At 41.1% G+C, this 21,480-nt stretch overlaps 1 protein-coding gene across 2 annotated transcripts in view; it reads right to left on the bottom strand.

Annotated features, from left to right (window-relative positions):
- The window catches only part of ANO6 (anoctamin 6), a 194,031-nt gene that overhangs the window by 138,480 nt on the left and 34,071 nt on the right, over positions 1-21,480 (bottom strand). Inside the window, exon 2 of one of the 2 annotated variants that reach the window (XM_042992140.1) lies at positions 8,346-8,408. The exons of the other annotated variant lie outside the window; for it this stretch is intronic. Coding sequence (XP_042848074.1) covers positions 8,346-8,408 — 63 coding nt within the window. The remainder of the gene's footprint in view (positions 1-8,345; positions 8,409-21,480) is intronic. 2 annotated transcript variants of the gene reach the window in all.

Genomic DNA, 21,480 nt, shown 5'->3' with positions numbered 1-21,480 from the left:
CATGGCTTCCATAGGAAGGACAATTTCCTGGTGGGGTGCTACCAAGAATGGCCATCCCTGCTAGAACGTAAAAGGGGAAAAAACAGACCTCTTTCTCTATTATCTTCCCTGTTCTTCTGGCTCAAAACTAACACTTTATCTCCCTATCGAGAACATGGATCCAAGTATGCTTTGCAGCTGAGCTATCAGCTGAAAATAGTGCAGAGGAAAACAAAATTCAGAATTTTTAACCTTTTAACAGTTTCTTGTTCATGAAATGTGGGTTGCAATTTTACTTGAGACTTCTAAGATACCAGAGTTACAGAGACTAATACAGGGAAAAGCTGAACTTGTGCATTTCTTCAGCTGGCTACTGCAACTCTGTTTCCTAACTTGGTGTTCAGTTACACATGATTATCTCAACTTCTTACAAATAAAAGCAATTTTTGGGTACAAAGAGATCTCAGAGTCATCTACTTCAATGCCTTGGAACGACAGACAAGAAAACAATGAGAGAGAATGCACAGGATTAAGTGTGAAATCTGGGAACAGAACCCAAGTTTCCTAACAACTCATGGTCCAGGGAGCGTTCCACCACACTCAACCCCAACTGTATGTAAGAAAAGAACTAGAGTCGGTGAAAATAGAGATTCACAAGTGTGATCAAATGCCTCATAAACAACAAAGAAAAACACGTCAAGTGAGGATTTCATTTAAAGGTGGACTATGAAACACCTGCACAGAGTCCTGCTTCAACCTCAACGCCACTGGAAAATAAACAGATATAAAGAGAACAGGAGAAGAGATAGTAACACAATTTTGGAAGCCGGAGAACAAATAGACTAGTGGCCAATGGCTCAGCAGACTGGAGAAAGCTCAATCCAAAACCAGGACTATCTAGAAGCAATTTCATTTACATTATAAACCATAAAGGGGCTGAGGGACTGGTAGCATCAGGTTCCTCTGGAAGTGGGGGTGGAGGTGGGGCACAGAATTGGCTGAAAGTCCATTTAAGAAGTAGAGAGACCCAATTCTCTCCCTCACTCCTTGAAGTAACTGCCTCCAACCCCCCATGCCCCACCTAGAAGATTGGTCTGAAAAGAGTCAGTAAGGGATTTTTGGACTAGAGGATTCTAGGCATAAGTGAGGATTGGGATTCCATACTGAAGAGAGATTACACACTACAATTGTTACTGAATGTTGAGACACCCTAGCCTTGTACTTGGCTTTCTCACTAGTCATCTTTTTTTCTGGAGAATCTGGTCAGTTCAAACAAACAAACAAAAAATAAACAAATAAAAATGAAAAATGAAAAACGTAAAAATACTAACATTAGGATTTCCTAAACAAAACAAAAACAAATACCTCAGCCACGTCATCCTAGAATGAAGCTAAACACAATATGCTATCAAAGAACCTCCAGTCATCCTTTTAGATAGCTAATCTAAAACAGGAGGGAACAATAAGACTTTCTGGATATTAGGTAAAACACCTAACAGAGAAACAACAAAGCAACTTGGAGGAGAGAGAAAAATCACAGGAAGAAGAAAGTTTAAAAAAATTCAAAACTCTAGCATCTTCAGATATCTGAGAAAAAGTACATTCATGAAATAAGGACAAGATATTATCGGAAAGAGAGAAAGAGAAATAAAAATATTAAATCTTAGAAATTAAAATGATGGCAGATTGAAAAGTCAATAGAAGGCTTGAAAGACACAATTCAGGAAATGGCCAAGAAAGGTGAATAAAAAAAGAGATGGAAAACTGGAAAGATGGAAAGTTTGGGGGAACAATTCACGATAGCCAAGTCCAAAAAATAAAGTGTTCATCATCAAAGAAAATGGAGGGGAAGTGATTGCAAAGGAAAGAAATTTCCCAGCATCAAAGGGCATTTTTCCCCCCAGGACTGGAGGACATCTTTCACCCAAAACTAAAGGACGATGTTTTCCCTTTAAAGATAAGACAAGAATGGGGAGAGGGAAGGGGACCGGGTTTCCATAGTGAGGAGGCTGAGCTTCCAGCACATTAAATGCAAAGAGAACAACATACCAAGGTACATCATAATGGAATTTCCCAAAAGAGTTTTTCATACCAAGGATTTTAAGTCTAAATGGCAGGAACTACTCAAGAACAACACTGGAAGGCAGAGGCTTCAAAATTCTCAGTAGAGATGATTTCTGCTCAAGAATTATAAAGTTAGTCAAGCTGTCAGTTAAAAGCCAGGGGAACAAAGGCATTGTCAGACCTGCAAGTCTCAAAAACTTAGCTCTTCTTACACCTTTCCTCCATAAGGAACTGGAGACTGTGTGAAGCAGTAAACCAACAAAGAATAAGTCATTAAGTTCCAGAGACCAGTGGCTCCGATACAAGAGAGGCAAAAGGAGTCTGCAGGAGAGCAGTGAAGGGGAAGCCCTAGCTGTTTGGGGGCCAAGAAAGCAACCTAGACAGAGACAAGATCAGAAGGGTCTGAGAGGAACTGACTCCAAACAGATGAACTTGGTGCATTCACTATGTGGTCCACTGAGAGATTTACAACTGGGGTAGAGTCTCAGGTTGAATATTCCTAAATACATCCAAAATGAAGAGATTAAAAAAAAAAAAAAGTCAGTACAGTATTCACTGTGTAGTTTTGTGAGGAAAAGTAATCAAACTACATTCCAGGGCTCCTTTGTGGAAAGTACGACATAGTTCTAACAAAGTAAATGCTGCATATTGATCTTACCAAAATTACAATACAATTACAATATTGGGAGGATGGGGGTTGGGAAATTTGCATGAGAGGGGAGAGGAGCAGGGGTAGATGAACCCGGGCTAAACTTTTTCATCAGTAGATAACCACTGAAACGTTAATTTATGTTAATTAAAGATATAGAAGTGATTGTTAACATAATCAGCTAAAGTTAAAAATACTTGCCTCTCAGGAACAAAAACTGGAGGGGGACATGCTCTTTTTCACAACAAATCTTGTATTATTTACTTGTCTACTTACATAAACTTTTAAAAAATAATTATATACAACACTTTGCCAAAAGTAAAAAAAAAATTTTTTTTCCATTTACAAAAACTGGAAGTGAGGACTCATGTCAAACATCTCACAACAGGACACGTATAAACACAAGAACGCCACTTCTGGCACCTATTATGTGCCAGGCACTGTGCGAGATGCAGAAGACATTAACAGGTAACAACACAGAAAAAGTCCCTTTTCAGGAAACTGATGTTCCATAATAAAACTAAACGTAAGGGGCACCTGGGTGGTTCAGTTGGTTAAGCGTCCAACTCTTGGTTTCAGTTCAGGTCATGATCTCCTGGTTCATGAGTTCGAGCCCCACATCAGGCTCTGCGCTGGCAGCACAGAGCCTGCTTGGGATTCTCTCTCTCTCTCTCTCTCTCTCTCTCTCTCTCTCTCTCTCTCTCCCCCTCCCCCTGCTCGTGCCATCTCTGTCTCTCTCAAAAATAAATAAATAAACTTAAAAAAAAAACTAAATGTAAGACAGGACAGGAATGTATCTACTAGAAGCAGCAACACATACAGCTTGAATGACCCTGAGAAATTACACCAGAGTGAAGGGAAAAGACCCCAGATCGCAGCAGAGTGAAGAGGAAATGGGTAGTATACCTACACAACATTTAGGGATTCTCCCTTAACAAAGATAGAGAAATGGGGTGAGAGACGGAGAGGGATATTAGGGTTGAGGAAGGTTCTTTAATTTTTAATATAGGGGTATCTGAGCATTAATTCATTTATTCCTTCAGTCATTCAAAAGACACTTATTGAGCACCACAACAGTGTTCCTATGCAGCTTATGACCTACTGGGAGACAGAGGCAATAAACAAAACACACAAAGTTAATTTCAGGTAGAGATAAATGCTCTGAAGTCAAATAAAGCACGTGAAGGGAACAGAGAGTTAACAGTGCTATTTGGGATCGGTGAGAAAGGGAGGACAGCGAGCTCTAAGGGGTGGCATCTGAAGGAGAACTGAATGAAGCCCCAAGAGCAAGAATCCTAGACAGAAAAGGGTTGGGAGGTCAGAGCAGGTGGAGAGGAGGATGAGAAAAGCATTCTGGAAAGGAGGGGGACACATCAAGGGACAGTGAGGGGCCAGTGTAGCTGGAGCACCATGAGAGACAGGCATAGCAAGAAGACATGGGGACAAGGAGGTGGCGGGGGCCTTACAGTACACGGTTAGGAGGCTGCACTTCATACTGTTTGTAGAGAAGCCACTGCACCTAGTATAAAAGTATAATACAGAAGAATCCCCGTGGCTGTTGTGTGAACTCAGACCATAAGGTAATGAATAGAGGCAGGAAGAGGGCTGAGGAAGTGATTCGAAGTTCCAGCAAGACATGGTGAAGGCCTGGGTTTAGACTCAGGTACGAGTTGGGAGATGAGGAGTGCTTGGGCTTGGAATAGATGCTAATGGGTCCGACATGAGGTGTGAAGGAAAGGCAGCGATCCAGGAAGACTTTAGGTTTGAGGGGTTGAGCAAGTGGGTGAAGTCACTGCCGAGATGATGAAAAGAGGAAGTGTAGGTTTAGAAAACAAACCAGAAGTTGGTTTTGGAGATGCTATGTTTGCAAGAGTATAGCCAAGTGGAGAGGTAAAGCAAGCAGCTGAAAAGCCAGGGAGAGACAGAGATCGGGGAGGCAGATATAGAAGTCATCACCAAATAGATGGAAATGACTATCACCTAAGCAGTGAGCTGAGATGGGAAACGGCCAGAGCACAAAGCTGTTGCCACTCCAACGTTTAGAGGCCAGGACTAGGAAGAGAAGGATCCAGCAGAGGGGACAGAAAAGACAAGCGCGGTTGCAAGCGGAATCAAAATGGAGCAGCACCACAGAAGCCACGCACAGAAAGAATTTCAGGAAGGAGGGAGTGGTCAGCTGTGCCCAGTGCTGCTAACGATAAGCATGAGCTCCGTGATCAAGGGCCAGGGCCTCCATGACTCATGATGAATGAACAATGGGCTGTGATAACATATCTTATCCATAAATGCACTCAGACTACTTAATAAACTGGAATAGTAACCTTCAGTTCATCTAGAACACCAACGCTCTGTTTCCATGAATGCTTCATCACACAGCCAGCCCTCCCTCCTTCAGGATTCTCCTGGGAAGCAACCCAGGAGATCCCCAGGCCTGAGAAATACAAGCAGCTCTCGTGGGTAGGCTTAAAAGAAATGGGGTAGCAGACCAGTGAGCACAGCAAAGAGAATCAGGTATGCTTGGGTAGGACAGAACCATTCCACAGGTTTCTATATTTTTCTAACTCACAGCCTGTGAGAGGAAAATTAATGAAATCATTCCACCCATCTTCCATAGTCCTTGAAACTGCAAAATATCTTCAGTTTCTGCCACTTCCGATTACTGTTTCTAAACCCCTTTTCTCCCACTATTTGTCATATGATGCAGCACCTGACTTTTTTTTATTATTATTATTAATCAGGTTTACTAAGGTTTAACTTATTATACACGGGGAAAAAATATACCCTAAGTCTGATGCGTTTTGACTAATGTGTAGTCATGTAACCTCCAGGACAATTAAGATACAGAGTATTTCCATCACCCCAAAGAGCCTTCCCTTGCCCCTCCACACTCAATCTTCTCTGCTTGCTTCTGGTCCTTGGCAAGCAACCATCCGATGTCTCCCTACAGTTTTGTCTTTTCAGAATGTCATATACACGGAATCAAATCATACACAGCCTCTTCTATCTGGCTTCTTTCACTAAGCAGAACACTTTTGAGATTTATCCATGCTGTTGGCCTGGATCAGTAATCTGTTCCTTTTTGCTACTGAACACTATTCCATTGTGTGGATGTACCATAACCTATCCATTTGCCAGCTGGTGGACATTTGAGTTATTTCCACGTTTTGCTAATTATGAATAAAACTTCTATAAACTTTTACTAGAGGGTCTTTTGTCGACATGGGTTTTCATTTCTCAAGTCAATACCTAGCAGTGGGGTTGCTGGGTCATGTAGCATCTAGCTTCTGTCCACTGAGAATAGCTAAACATCTACTGAGCACTTACTTTCTCTCACACAATGTTCCAAGCTCTTTATATGCCTTATGTTATTTAATTCTCAAAACAGCAAGTTTAATCAAGTTATTATTAGCCCTGCCTTTTTGATGAAGAAACTAAGGCACCAAGGGGTTAGGTGACTTGCCCAAGATCACACAGCTAGTAGGCAACAGGGCCAGGCCTCTCAAACCCAGGAATCACATGGCAAAGTGCAAACTATCAACCATCTTGCTTTGCTGCCTCCCTCAAGTCAAATGCGTGACATCTGAGAGATGAATTTACAAAATTCTGCCTGTGTTTGGACCAAAAATGGTCACTGCTGACTATTCCTTTCCCCTCTTCAAATCATGGCAATGAATACGCCTGAACTCTACACCACTGCAACAACGGCATGCCGTTTTAAAGTCAGAACTTTATAGAACATTATGAAGAAGTGCTTTTAACCATGTCACAGAAGCTTATAAATGTTAACCTATTAACGTTCAATAACAACTGTAAAGGAAGCTGAAAGTCAGCCCACTTCTACCAGTAAATACTCTCCTCTGGAGACTTTTCCACTCTCATGACTAAGAGGTCATGTTAGTAAGAAAATTACAGGGACCTTGGAATCAGACAGACCTGGATTTAAATTCTGGCTCTGCTCCGTAGTGGACAGGTGCATATATATGTCCTCGCACATAAAAGCTGGTGTGAATTAAGTCCTAATTTGCAGGGTAGTCCTAAAGATTTGATGACACAACATGGTTGAAACACTGAACACTGTGTCTTATGTGTTTAATAAATCTCCTCTCCCCCATTCCCCTTCTCTTCCACAGTATACTGCTGAGCCTCTGAAATTAGCATGATAGAGGCTGGTTCCTTAGCAAAATTTTATCAGTCTATTCATTTTCCACCCAAATAACAGCAAAGGAGAGACATGACAGAAGTGCTTCTCTAAAATTTCATATTTCACCTTTAAAAAAAAAAGTCATGCAAAATGTAGCACTTTATATTCCACAGTATAATCAAAAATATTTTAATATAAAAGCATTTTACATTTCCCTCCAGCTAAATGACTTAACTTTTTCCTGAAATTTTTAAGAATATTTGTTTAAGGAAGATTCCCGACTATATGGTGGCTTCACTTACCTGCGGCCACACTGCCACTTTCCTTTTTCTTAAGTTTTTTTTTTATTTTTTTATTTTGAGAGAGAGACATTGTGAAGGGGGGTGGGGTAGAAAGGGAGACAGAGAATCCCATGCAGGCTCTGCACTGTCAGCACGGAGCCTGACATGGGGCTCGAACCCACAAAACCATGAGATCATAACCTGAGTGGATAAAGCAGTAGCCTAGAAGTCTAAGACTTCAGAACGAGCCCACACACTCCCATCATTCTCTCCTGGCTGCAACGTCTTAACATCATTTTCACATTTACCCTATAACTCAGTCCAGTTTATAGTCTAGGCTCCAAAAGTTTCAAATTCTCCACATAAGCTTCAAATTCTCTGTTACTCCTGTGTGCAGCCTCCTGGCCTCTTCAACTGAAGAGATACTAGTTGCAATCTGCTTTCTGAGACAAATCTCTGGTACAGCTACAAGAATAAACACAAATACTGCAAACCTGGAAATGTTTTTCAAATAAAAATAAGACACTGACCAAGCATGACCTTAAGTAAAGTGGGATGACAGAAGACAGTTTTTTTTTTTAAATCAACTGAAAAGAATTTAATGTATGAATCCAGAGAAGCTAAAGGATTTAATTCAGCTATGCTAACAGAATGTGGCTTCTCAGAGTTTTATATGCAGTATGATAAAGGACATAATTTAATCTCTAAAACATATTTCCATGAAATAGCATTATTTTCCTCATACAACTTTTTGTCTTAAAATAAATGCCACATACTCCCTTCCACTGATGCCATACACACTCATAAGTACGTTATCCAAAAGTCCCCAGATGTTTTAAGTAACAATTTGTGAGGTCACTGAAATTTTATTTTCATTGTTATCAAAAGCCCCGTGAATTCTTTTTTCTCCAAAACCTCTGTTCTGGAAGGTAGGGATGGGGAGTCCTTGTGTATGAGATCTTGACCCACAGGACAGTGGGCCCTAGAAAAATAAATGACTTTTGCTTTCAGAAGCTATTTTCAGAAGGTAACATATAGAAATGGATTCTCGTTAGCAGTCCATGTGCACTAACTGAAAAATAAAGAATCAGGGAACCTCGACTCAACAAATTATCTGGGAGCCTACACCTTGCCACCATGTTACAGAAAGGACGACTCCTGTCATCCCGGAGTTGACAGTCTTAGAGGAGAGCTTGAGGCGCTGTTCAAATATAAAAGAAGGGCATCTTACCCCGACTGGATGAGTGGAGAGTATGAGGAGTCAGAAAAGGCCTCCTGGAGGCAGGAACATCACCTGAAGGATGAGGAAGCATCAATAAATACAACGGACAAATACCAGGGGGTGGTGTCGAGCAGCAGAGACCAGTTGGAGGGTCAGACCTGAGTCCCAAACTTGCTCCTGCAACAACTGGGATATGACCATGTTTTTCTCACCTGTGACATGCGATAGTTAGATTATGTCAGCTTGCCTTAACCCTTGCTGTGCATCAGAATCATCTGGGGGCTTTCAAGCAATACTGGCTCCCTCCTCCAGAAATGTCGTTTCAACTGGGGGGGCATCTGTGTTTCTTTCAATAGCTTTCCAGGTGATGTTAGTCTGCAGCCAGAGCTGGGAACCCCTGGATGAGAGGTCTCTCATGTCTGTGGTTCTCAGCATCTAGAGCACAATAACACCCACTGGGGAGCTTTTGAAAAATCCCAAGGTAGGTTGCATGCCAACAGTTAACCCAGAATCTCTGTGGGTGGGACCCAGGCATCTGTAGTTTTTAAAGTTCCCAGGCTGATTCCAAGGTGCAGCCAAGGTTGAGAGAACCACTGCTCTACGTCCCCTTAATACATTTCCTATTACAGCCACTGAAAGATGGGGAAAAAAAGGAAAGAGAAACTTTTAAGTCTCTCCCTCTCTTTTATTTCAAATTAAAAAGAGAACTGAATGTCAAAGACCACTGATGGATTTTAAATGGCGTTGTAGTGGGGTGCCTCAATGGCTCAGTTGGTTAAGCCTCTGACTTCAGCTCAGGTCATGATCTCACAGTTTGTGGGTTCGAGCCCCATGTCGGGCTCTGTGCTGACAGCTCAGAGCCTGGAGCCTGCTTCAGATTCTATGTTTCCCTCTCTCTCTGCTCCTCCCCTGCTCATTCATTCATTCATTCATTCTCTCTCTCTCTTTCTCTCTCTCAAAGATAAATAAACATTGAAAAAAATTTTAATAAGGTTGTAGCACACAGTAGAGTTGATTTGGGACATGTACACAATTCATGCCGATGCAGGGCAGGTAGAAAATGCCCATTCCAAAATGCTCTCAGTTCTAAATTTAAAATTCAGTGGAATACATATAAAATGACTCCATGGCGTGTTCTCTGCAATACTGAGTTAGAATTTGATTTGCATGGCTAACTAGAATATGAACATTACATTCCCTACCCCCAAGGTTACTTAAATCCACTTATTAGGGCAATGGTGAACTAAACAAACAGTAATTAGAAACACTCCAGACTACCTTTTAACTCTGTTGCTAAATTATATTTTTCTTGCACCGAAGCCCATACACACAGCATGTCCACAAGCATCACACAAAACCAAAACCTCAGAAATATTTACATTAATAAGAGCATAAGCTCCTGTGGGTCTTCACATTGGATTCTGCCGGGAAGTAAGGCCTGCTTTGGAAGAGGGCTGTTCATTACTGTTATTTCTCACATCTGGGTAAATAAAGCACTGCCCACATGTGGTTAGAAATTCCAGGAGAAAATGAATTCTCCATGGGTCTGAAAATGAAGAACACCTCTGATAGACTGCCTCATTTCCTGAAATGAGTCAGAAATGAAAGTAATTCTTCAGCAAAGAACATCTGCACCGTGGCACAGCTTACAAAATAATGCCAGATGATACCCGTGGCTGAGAGGCCGGGCCTGAGGACGGAGGGAGGGCCTGGAGAACAGGACGGGTGGCCTCTGCACTGCACTTCCTCTCAGAGTCGCCTCTGCTAGCTTAGAGGGTCTGCAAATCCAATGAGCGGCCAGGCATCTCAGTCTCAGCTGTAAATCTTGATTAGCAGTAAGACTGCTTACATTCCATTAGAAAGCTGGCCCCTCTCCAAAGGGTAGAAGCAGCCAGAAAGGATTCATGTGCCATCGTGGGCACGGAAACAGCAATTCTTACAAGAAAAACTGTTCTACTTAACTAAAAATAGTTTCTGCCTGTTCATGATTCAGATAGACCTTTCTTCCGTAGGAGGAAGGACAGCGGCGTGATATGACCTAATGCTGCCAGGGGAAGCCCCTCCTTCCACATTATTCAGGAAGGACGTTGTGGCATATGGTCAGGGGCTGGAGGGTAAGAAAGACTGAAATACCTTTCACAGCAACTAAGAAGGGCCAATAAACAGGAAGGTGAAAAACAAAGGCTTGCCTTTACCCAAACCGAATGCCAGTTGTTTTTATTAGGTAGCTCATCCCTCTTCTCTCCATAATGTGTATTTAAAAGGAATCCAAATCCATTATTTGTAATGGAGGCAAGGATTGGGGAAGATACCTAAAAACAACTTAAATGCCCATTAAATGGTCACTAGTTACATTAAAATACAGGACATATACAATGGAATACAATGTAGTCATACAGAGGGTGTGTAGATACCGAGAGATCTGTGTTTTGTGTGATACATTAAGATCAGAGAAAAAATGTACCTGGACTCTGCATAGTAAGCATTTGTGTAAATATATTTAAAGAGGTTGCCTCATTCAATTTCCTTTTACAACCTTGAATACAGTTTGAATTATCTTTTCATGTTCTTACCCTCCCTCTTTAACAATAGGCACTAGCTAGGTAGAAGGCTATTTTTGGTTTCTTCTTTTTACTAGTCTCTATATAAAATAAATGAAGGTTATTTTAAATAGATGTTATGTGCTAAATTGTGTCTCCTCAAAATCCTCAAAATGCTGAAGCCTTAACTCCCCATACACAGAATATAACTGTATGCACCTTAAAGAGGTGATGAAGTTAAAATGAGGCCATTTGAGTGATCCCTGATCCAAGCTGACTGGCTTTAAAGAGAAGATCCAGACAGAGAGACCCCACACGCAAAGATATGCACACATAGAGAAAAGACCGTATGAGGACACAGCGAGAAGGTGCCAGCTGCAAGCCAAGGAGAGAAGCCTCAGAAGAAACCAAATGTGCCAACACTTTGACCTTGGACTTCCACCCTCCAGAACTATGAGAAAATAAATTTATCTATAAACCAACAGATGAATGAAGTTCAACTAACACAACATGGGGAGAGGCACCCATAAAAGTATTTAATGTGTCAAAAACCCACAATGTCTGCTATGATGCATCCTTTGGCATGCATCATAGCGGACAAAGAAATCGGGGCCACATTTGGCACGCAAAGACATCGGGGTTCACTGTGCCTCTGACATCAGAGTCACCCCCCTTTAAGTGGCTTGTGTCAGGAATAGAACAGGTTTCCAACCTCCCTAGTCAGGACTCCATTTGCTCATTCACTTACCATTTATGGTATTTTTAACAAGTCCCATAACTTGAAGGACTAGCACTCAAGATATTTATTAGCGTCTTTTAAAGGCCTGGTTCATGTTCAAAAGGCTTTCTTCCTGTGCTAATAACTAGTGAAGAGGAAGGTATCACAGTAATATTATTAATTCAATTAAAAAAAAATTAAAAAAAAAAACCTTGGTGCCAGAGGTTTTTTTTTAAACATCCAGAAAAACAAATGACATGCCACTTTTGTGTGCCAACCTAATTTTTTATACTTTAACACATGTGGTCTCAGACCATCATGCAATATATTAAAAATATGGTGGCCCGGGCGCCGGGCGCCTGGGTGGCTCAGTCGGTTAAGTGTCCGACTTCAGCTCAGGTCACGATCTCACAGTCTGTGAGTTTGAGCCCCGCGTCAGGCTCTGGGCCGATGGCTCAGAGCCTGGAGCCTGCTTCCGATTCTGTGTCTCCCTCTCTCTCTGCCCCTCCCCCGTTCATGCTCTGCCTCTGTCTCAAAAATAAATAAATGTTAAAAAAAAAATTAAAAAAAAAATATGGTGGCCCAATGCTGAAATTTCTTTATGACATTTTATAGATTTTTTACAAATTAACCTTTTCTTTAAAAATAGAATTTAAAAATCAAAGATATATTAAAATCACAGACTTTGCCTATAGAGTCTATAACCGAGAAGCGGGCTTAAGATCCAGGCACATGAAAATAAAATTAAAACTTGAAGATAAATATTTGGTACAGTCAGTTCAGGCTTCATTCAGAGAAAGGTGGAATCAACTTTTGCCTCGAATGGTACGGGAAACTTTCACCAAGGGCAAATGCTGTAAGCCAATCTGGGATTAGATACATAAAAGTTAAGGAGAAGTGATGTATGTGCACATCTATCTTGCTACTAGTCTAAAGTTTTGAAGGTAAGAACTTTACCTACGATCCTAACGGAGTGTCTGGCAAATAATAGCCATTTGCAGGAGAAACAGCTGGGGAAGTACACTTTTGTGTAAGAATCTAGTGCAGATTCTTGTAAGGAGGTTGTGGGGAATAAAGTTAAAGAAGTCGGGGTCAACCTGTACACATGTTGAAATCTGGGCTTTATCCCTATGCAGTGTGGACTCTTAGAAGGTGTGTCTGGAGGAGAATGTTATAAAGAACACAGATGGGACCAGCAGTGATGTGCAGAAGGGAACAAGGTGGTAGGGGAATGACAAGGATCGATCAATCAAGAGGTGTCAGGGGGTTAATCAGGTGACCTCTTGGGGAGTCTCAGCCTCCCAATGTGTGAAATGGGCATCATACTACCTATCTTCATAGGACTGTTATGAATCCTAACAGGACATAACACATGGCTTGATAGTAAGCATTTAAGGAAATATCATTGCTATTACATTTATCTCTCTACACTGAAAGATATGGAAGAAAATGAGAGAGAGAACAAGTGTAAGGTATTCATCTAGGGTGCATCTACTTAGGCTCTCCTCAAGTGCCTTAAACAGTGATAATGGCTGTCATCTTTTTTGGAAGTGGAGTGTGCTATATTTATTCCCTAGTTCTCCAGAACTTAACACATCGATCCAGTAGACCCAGGAGGAACAGATGTCTGGAATGGTCTTTAAAATCAAGACACTCGAAAATGAATTTTTAAGTTGTTTTTATATAAAAGTAACTAACAGGCTAATGCCAATCAGTTTTGAAACACTAAATTAATGGACTCAGCTATAAGTCCAGGAAAACCATTTTCATAATGAAAATGCCAATGCCTTTTTAATTAAGGACGGAATTGCCAACATAAAAGACTTAAGATAAATGAGGAATCATTCCTTTCTCTCATAAATGAAAGAACCTGATAACTCTGTGAATTATTTTGAGCTATGGATTACCAGAAATTGTTTAGGATCTAAGCTACAGAATTTTCCAACTACATAATAATCACTTCATACTGGGGCTGACAGCCTCAGCCCAAATTTGGTGCTCTGGCTTTTCAAGTTCTTTTTTCTAATTATTGTCAGGGGGCCGGCCTCTGGTCCTATATTTAGAGTCATTAGATATGAAGCTCTACTGAAGATAATGGCACTTTGTCAAACACAAAGCAATGTTAACTTTTTTGTAAGTTTGACCTTACAAGATTTACTATACATAAAAAAGTATATGCACATGTATATAACGATGTGTATTTGTGGTAAAGCTTTACCAACTTAATTGTTATCTATCGGTCATCATAAAATAAATACATCAGAGATCTGTGTACTATTTCGATTCTCAATATTAATGGTCTATTTAAAAACTATTTACTCTTTGGCCCCAGACCAGGTTTCCATATTTACTACATCACCGGAAGGTGTACTACTTAACATTAATAAAAAAACAAAACCCTACAAAATTCCTCAAAAGGGCTAACACAAAGGGAGCAAAATAAAACATCACTGGGTACTTTTGCCAGAGCCAACAGGGACTTTCCAATAAACACCTAGGCCAAGATGAAGACGGCAGTTGGCAAACAAATTAGTAGGCTAAGACCAACACAGAAAAAGGCATGCAAACACTTCAGCAGAACGCGATGACTATTGATAGACATCCACCAACACATATATGTATGCAACACTGAAGATGAACAGCATCTTAGAAGAAAATGGCAGAAAGCCAAACAGGAATTTAAAAGAAAGAAGAGAAGAGCTCCAAGGACAAGAACAGAGGCTAAGAAAACATGGGGCAGGTTATGGAGTAAACCACAAGAGAACTCAAGAGAGATTTCTCTATCTACCCAACTGGTTTCCTTCAGAATGTTTCTTAAGTTTTCAAAACCTCAGAAGCTTCATCTATGGTCTGAACAGGGAAGATTATATACTATCCAAAAGTCTCTTCCAGCTGATAATAGACCAAAAATTTCTGTTTAGATGATAAACAGATACTTTGTTTTTTAATAGGCTTTTTACTTCACAATGAGCTTCAAGTCTGCAAGTCTGAATTTCACAGAAGGAAGCCAAACTCTGTCAGCACACACATAGAGCACAGCCCTAAAGCAGGAGTCAGACCAAGGCCTTTGATGGGAGTCAACCAGCTGGACAGTTCAAATGTCATCTGTGACACTAAATGTCAATCTCAGCCATATTCCCTTTGCCCCTGTCCTCCTTAGCTCTTCCCAGTTGGATACACTCAGTTCTCAGCCCCAACTCTTCACATAATCCTACAAGTCAGACATACATTTATTTAAAAAGGTCAGTAGAGCTCACAAGATGGAACAGGCAAGGGAAATGCTTGGTGGCAGCTCCCAACCTTTAGAATGGTGAAGTTTGGGTTAACAATAACCAGTGCTCCAAAAGAATACCTCTTACTTTGCTGTTGCAGTAAGTAGTTCAGTAATTCCACTTTTCGAAACGTTCATAAAATAATCTGAATGTGAACAAATATTTACACCTACAAATATCTCACAATATTATAACAGCTAAAAAAAAAATCTGCTACACACTAGATCTACAATAATCAAGGAAAGATTGTGTAAATTATACCTAAGTTAGGGGCTCTCTTCCCATTTGCACCCCCGGCCCCCATGCTCACCCTCTGCAGGACTCCAACTGCCCACTTCTGGCTACTTCCTTCACCAGGCTTAAGGTCCAAGAAGAAGGCAAAAACCACATTTGGTTCACTACCTTAGCCATAAAGTCTACATCATAGTGAGCACAAAAATCAGCATCTGTTGAAAGTTTGGTAGTAAATGCTTTCAAGTAAGTTATCTATGGCTGGATATTATGCAGTTTTAAGTGTGGTTTGTGAAGCATTTTTAAACATAGAGAATACCAAGGATAAAAAAAAAGCTGTGGAGATGCACAGCAACGATGGTTACACAGAACAGTGACTATCTAATATTCCTGAATTACACATTTGAAGATGGATAAAATGGCCGATATCACGTTATGTATATTTTACCATGATGAAAAATAAAATAATTAGGGAATGCTTATGAGGCAAGTTAAATGAAAAGGTGGGGTACCCTAGGTCTAAATGACATGAAATTACATCTGTGTTTCTAAAAGGCTAGAAAGTAGCATACTAAGGTACTCATGTTTGGTTTATCCTACGGTGGTAGCACTAGGGGGGTAGATTTTTGCTTTATTTAAAATTTTCCGTGTTTTCCAAAATATCCACAAATGCCCACGTATAATGCATACAATCAGAAAAAGATATGGACAGCAAGCGTCAGGGATAGGAAGGTTTGCTCACCAGCAAACTCAACGTACATGGGAATCATTCACCTTGCTAAGATCCTTGATGTACTTACATACCACATACCACCTCTGCTTGCTTTCACGGTGGAGATCATCCACAGGCATGCCAGTGGAGGCAAAATTTGATATTTATTAGATTGAAATGTATTTTTCTTCTTTTTCTTTTTGCTATGCCAGAAAACATGCACTACAGATTTGCTACTCCGTAAGTATCCTTTGCCTAGGCTGAGAAATGGCAATAGACGCTTGTTTTGGACATGTAAATGCCAAACTGGAACAAACACACAGTTATACTCCGAGGCGAAGGTTTTCAGGACCTGGGACAGGCCAGGTCTCTCCTCATGCAGAATGAGGCATCCAGACAGCCTCAGGAAAACTAGACTCATTGTATCTCACAGACAAGTTAGAAGCAAGGCCTTTGGAGTCACACAGACTTAGGACTGAAGTACCATATAACATAGACTGAGGATTGGCACCTCCGATTGTCACCTTGCATGCTCCTGGCTTCAGATTCCCCATAAATAAATGGGGATGGTAATACCTACCCCTCAGGTGTTAAAATGGTATGATGTCTGTAAATCAGAGATGTTGGAAAACCCAGAGCCTGTTGTCAGGAGATGCTCAGGCAGTACCCCTAGTTTCTTTTCCTTTCCTTCTTTACAGCAAGTGTCTAATCTGGGAAAGCAACAGTGTAAATGAATTGAATGTCTAAAATGACCAGCTATCTGTAACTAATAAAGGTAACATGATAGAGATATATCAAGATATTTTCAATAATCTTCAAATACACTCCATCATTTCAGAAGCCCTCATGATATAGTTCAGAACAATTTTCCTGTTCTTTGTTCCTCAGTAATTGGAAAATACTAATCACTATTCTCTGTGTACTTCATACGCCTGAGACCATGAAGCACCCCTTCAGTTCCTTCTTTGACATTCTAATTTTTAAATCTTCCATTCCTTTAAACACATCTGTGACTCCCCTGAGCCCTCCGCAAGCTCCCCACACACCCTGTTAGCTGGGGATCCTCTGAATGCCTCTGAACAGAGCTGAGCATCACGCAAGGCAACCAGCCGCCTGCTTCATGCCTGGAGTGCTGAGCTTTGAAAAATACAACTACATAATCATTATGCTTCTGAAGGTTACTTGACTTTGAGCCACAGATGAGGGTGTGTGGGTGCTCCTGAGGCAGATCCAAGTGTGACCAACAGTGCCAGCTGTGTCTGCTCCAGTAACCTTTGTCCTTTGCTTTGCCTGTGCTGACCAAAACTGGTTAGCAAGCTGACAGCATCTGATATTGCATCAGACTCAATACTGCACCAAATACCTCCCTTCAAAAGAACAGCCCCTGTCTTTGCAAAAGATCTGCTCCCTTCCTTGATTAGTGCTTTTACTTGAGGGCCTCCTTAGGCAAAGGATAATGGAAATCTTCAGCTGTTTGGGTTTGTGTGTATGGGTGTGTGCAGGCTAAACCATGAACTCTACTACCTTCAGGCTAGAAAGCTCAAGTTCATTCTTCTAACAAACATGAACTGAGCCAAACACTAAATGCTGGGCATTCAAACATAAGACAGTCATGCCTTATACAAGAAAAGAGTATCAACAATTACACCACCACAGTGCAATATGTTCTAGAACAAAGGTATAATAGAGGGTATTATTATAGCTGCACAGAGGGGTAGAGAAGGAGGACCCTGGATCTGCTAAGAGTTGGATGCTAAGGATTCCAAGAGGATTCTAAGAGTTGGATAATTCACACATCTCTTTACTGGCCAGCTCTGAGGAATGAATGAGCTGACCCACAGTGTCTCTGGGGGGGTTAATGCCATTGCAGTCTTTTAATGCAGTCCATTTAATACCATTTCCTCCAAATTGCTTTGGTTACTGTATTTGCTTTCTTGTTCTCACATATTCACCTCCTTACTTTATTTTCAGAATAAAACATATGGTGCTTCCATTCTCTCCCCAGTCTTTCAGCCCCATAATGTTTCCTGCCCTGGAGAGTTGCTTTGACTCTCAGGGAGAGAACACTGTAATGGCTCAGTGGGAGCAAATGAAGAGACAGGAATGAGCCTGCTTGGTGAAAGGAGCAAGAAGAGAGTGTGTGGGACCATTACAAGAAGTGCCTGCATGACCAGGCTCTCAGTGGCTCCAGCAGGTAACTGCCCTGTAGATGCCAGGAGCATGACCACCAGCTGCAGCATGAGTCAGCTTATCTGCACATCATTTTCTATCCTCCACCCCTCACTTCCCTATTTCCTGTGCTATAATATTTGTCAAACATTTTTAAACCTTTCATTGGCTGTGCAACTGTCTGGGAAAATCAGGTGAAATTCTCCAGAAAAATTCCCAGAAGCACATAAACATAAAATATGGTATCCAACTTCTGGGGATTCACAAACTTCCGAATCACTGGATACTAGGAGGGGGCATACAGTTCAGTTTGAGTATTTTTGAGCTTCTATGGTGCCAAGCACCATGGTGACCCACCTCAAACACAACTCGTCATCATTCTCCCACACCCTGCCTAGAACACCTGTCCCCATGTGTTCTGCCCAGGAAACATTATTCAGCCACTTAAGCATCACCTCTTGAATGAACACATTCATGAACTCTTCACCCTAATTCACCTGCCCCCAGAAGGACTACCTGCACCCTTCTTTCTGCCCTACTGAACTGTGCAGGTACTTGTATCAGAGATCCTACAATATTTACTGCCTTCGTGTATTTATCCCTTTCTCCTCCTGCTAATTATAAGCAACCTGAATGTACGGACTATAATGTAATCAACTTTTGCTTCCAGATTCCGGTAAAATCCTCATTCAGGAGAAAAACACCGCACCGAGGAAAACAGACACGGGATCAAATACTTTTAACACGGTGCTCCTAATGCTTCATCTGATGAGTGACTATAAGCTAAATCTTCAAGGAGAAGCTACAGGAAATAAGACAAAGCCAGGATTGGACATTACAGACAGAGGAGAGAGCAAGGCATGCAGGCAAGAAACCATATGTACAGGGAGTAAGGTAATTCAGGATTCATGGTGACTTCAAAGGTAGGCAGGAAAAAGTCATAATCAATGAGGAAAGAGAAGTAAAACAGAATGAGGTTATGGAGGGCACTGAATGAAGTGTAGGGGAATCTAGATTTATTGCATAAAGGTGGAAAGTCACTGAGAAATTTCTGTTTAAAAAGTGACAGGGGCACCTGGGTGGCTCAGTTGGTTTAAGTTTCCAACTTCAGCTCAGGTCACGATCTCACAGTTCGTGGGTTCATGCCCCGCATCAGGCTCTGTGCTGACAGTTCAGAGCCTGGAGCCTGCTTCAGATTCTTTGTCTCGTTCTCTCTCTGTCCCTCCCCAGCTCACACTCTGTCTCTCAAAAATGAATATTAATTTTTTTTTTTTAAAAAGTGACAAATGATAGTTATAGAAAATGGAGAAAAGGTACAAATAAGAAAAATCTGTAACCCCACCATATTGAGACAACCACTATTACTATTCTTTCATCTTTATATATTATGTAAACATGTATGTATGTGTATGTGGCTGTGGTTTTCATGTTCTTTTGCCTCTGCTAATATTTATGAAGCATTTCTGAGGTACCAGACATTGTGTGAAATATACTACCCGCATTCTGCCACTATGCCATTTAATCCTCACAAAAATTCTTAGAGGTGGTTCCTACCATAATGCCATTTTCAAGAGGAAGACATAGTAAAGGGCAGGGGGTAAGTGCACATGACCATATGTACCAGAGCTGAGGTTCAACACCAAGTTTCCTTACCTCAAAGGCGATAATTATACTTCAGTTTCTCATATTTATTCTCACACATTTATTTTATAAGATAAGTGAATCACTTTATCCAATTTTCTCAGAAAACTCCCTGTGGGTTCTTGATTAGCACTGTAGTAAACTGAAAAAAAAAAAAAAAAAGACTACAAAGCATCAACACTTTCCTACTGTCACCCCATACAGGGAGCACAGAAAACGCCCGGCATTTATTTCTTTTTGTAGTCTTGGTAAAGTTTGCAGTTTTCTTCCTCGTAGGTTTGTAAGTGTAGGAGGGTGGCATGTTCACATAGGTTCTTTGGACAGATTAATCTGGCAATAGTATTCGGAAGAAAGTGATTTGAGAAGACTGGAAGGCTAAAATACAAAGAGATATGACCACAGTCCAGGTGAGAGAGAGGAAAGCCAAGGACCACGGTAGTGATATTTGCGACTGAAGGAAGGGAATGGACTCAGAAACACGTAAGATAGAATTTAAAGGTCTTGGGGCACCTGGGTGGCTCAGTCGGTTAAGTGTCTGACTCTTGATCTCGGCTCAGGTCATGATCTCACAGTCTGTGGGTTCAAGCCCCATGTCAGGCTCTGCACTAACAGCACAGCACAGAGCCTGCTTAAGATTCTCTCTCTCCTCTCTCTTTGCCCCTCCTCCCACACATGCTCCCTCTCTCAGAATGAATAAACAAAAAAAGAAAAAAAATCAAAAGGGCTGGATGTGGAAAAAAAGCAGCAGCAGGGTGGTGTGAGAAGAGAGAGGTCGGAGGGGAAACTGGATGGTAATGCCATTCGTTCAGAAAGAGAACACAGGAAGACATGTGTTTTGAGTGTGTGCCTATTGGACACAGGAGGATAAGGGGTTCAACCGTGGACATTAAATCACTGAGCACATTCTGAGTGCCGACTTTATGCCAGTGCCTGGCTGAGTCCTGGGGAGTCGGCAGTCAAGCCACTGAGGTCATCACAGGACAGGTGGAGTGGGGGTAACAGAGTGAAGGAGAAAGAAGAAAGTACAGAAGGGAGGCCATCCCAGTGGAAATGGCCTGGGGGCAGGGAGGTCTCTAGAGTCGAAGAACAGGCCAGAACCTCTAAACTGCAGGTGTGAATGGGAAAGCCCTGAGAAAACAAGGACAAGAAGAGAAGTGGACTGAGGTTCGTACTCTAAGTAACACGAGCATTTTAAGCAGAGCAGAAGAAGCAAGAGACCAAGAAGGAACAGTCAGATGTAGGAAGAGGGCCAAGAGAGCCAGATCACAGAAGCCAAAAGGGGAGTGGAAGAAAATAACAACCAATCTTGAGATCATATTGCCCTTGGACTTCTCGGGAGGAATGACTTTTTTTTTTTTTTTTTTTTAAATTCAAAGGTCACTCGGTCTATTTTAAAAATTAAACAAAATCACATAAAAAGTCCATGATGAGGGTAAGAATTTACATCTCCTGGCTGTGCCTCTTAGAGTTTTATCCACCAGCCATATGGAGTTGATGATTAATATTCAGTAGGAAGTGAATTTATAATCAGGTGCCTGCCATTCAAATGTGAAAAGAAATGTTTTCTGCTCAGTACACCCAATAATACATTAATATATCTCCAGTTTAAAATACATTTATGAATAATTTTATACATTTTATAAATGTCCTGGCAAGAATGATAATAGAACAATCTATTTTCACTGCTACATGAAACAAAAAAGAGGAATGAAAGGTTCAGTTAATCAAGGAATTTAATATGCTTTATAATAAATATCAAACAGTCATTACTTTGGCTATCCAGAGGGTGGCTGAGGTCAAAAGATGATTATAATAGCAAGAGTTTGTGCCCATATTTATTCTCTGTCAGTTGCTTATATTT

This window comes from Panthera tigris, chromosome B4 (genome assembly GCF_018350195.1).
Source record: "Panthera tigris isolate Pti1 chromosome B4, P.tigris_Pti1_mat1.1, whole genome shotgun sequence".
NCBI lineage: Eukaryota > Metazoa > Chordata > Mammalia > Carnivora > Felidae > Panthera > Panthera tigris.
The sequence above is the reverse complement of the archived record's forward strand: the minus strand, read 5'-3'. Positions and strand labels throughout refer to the sequence as shown.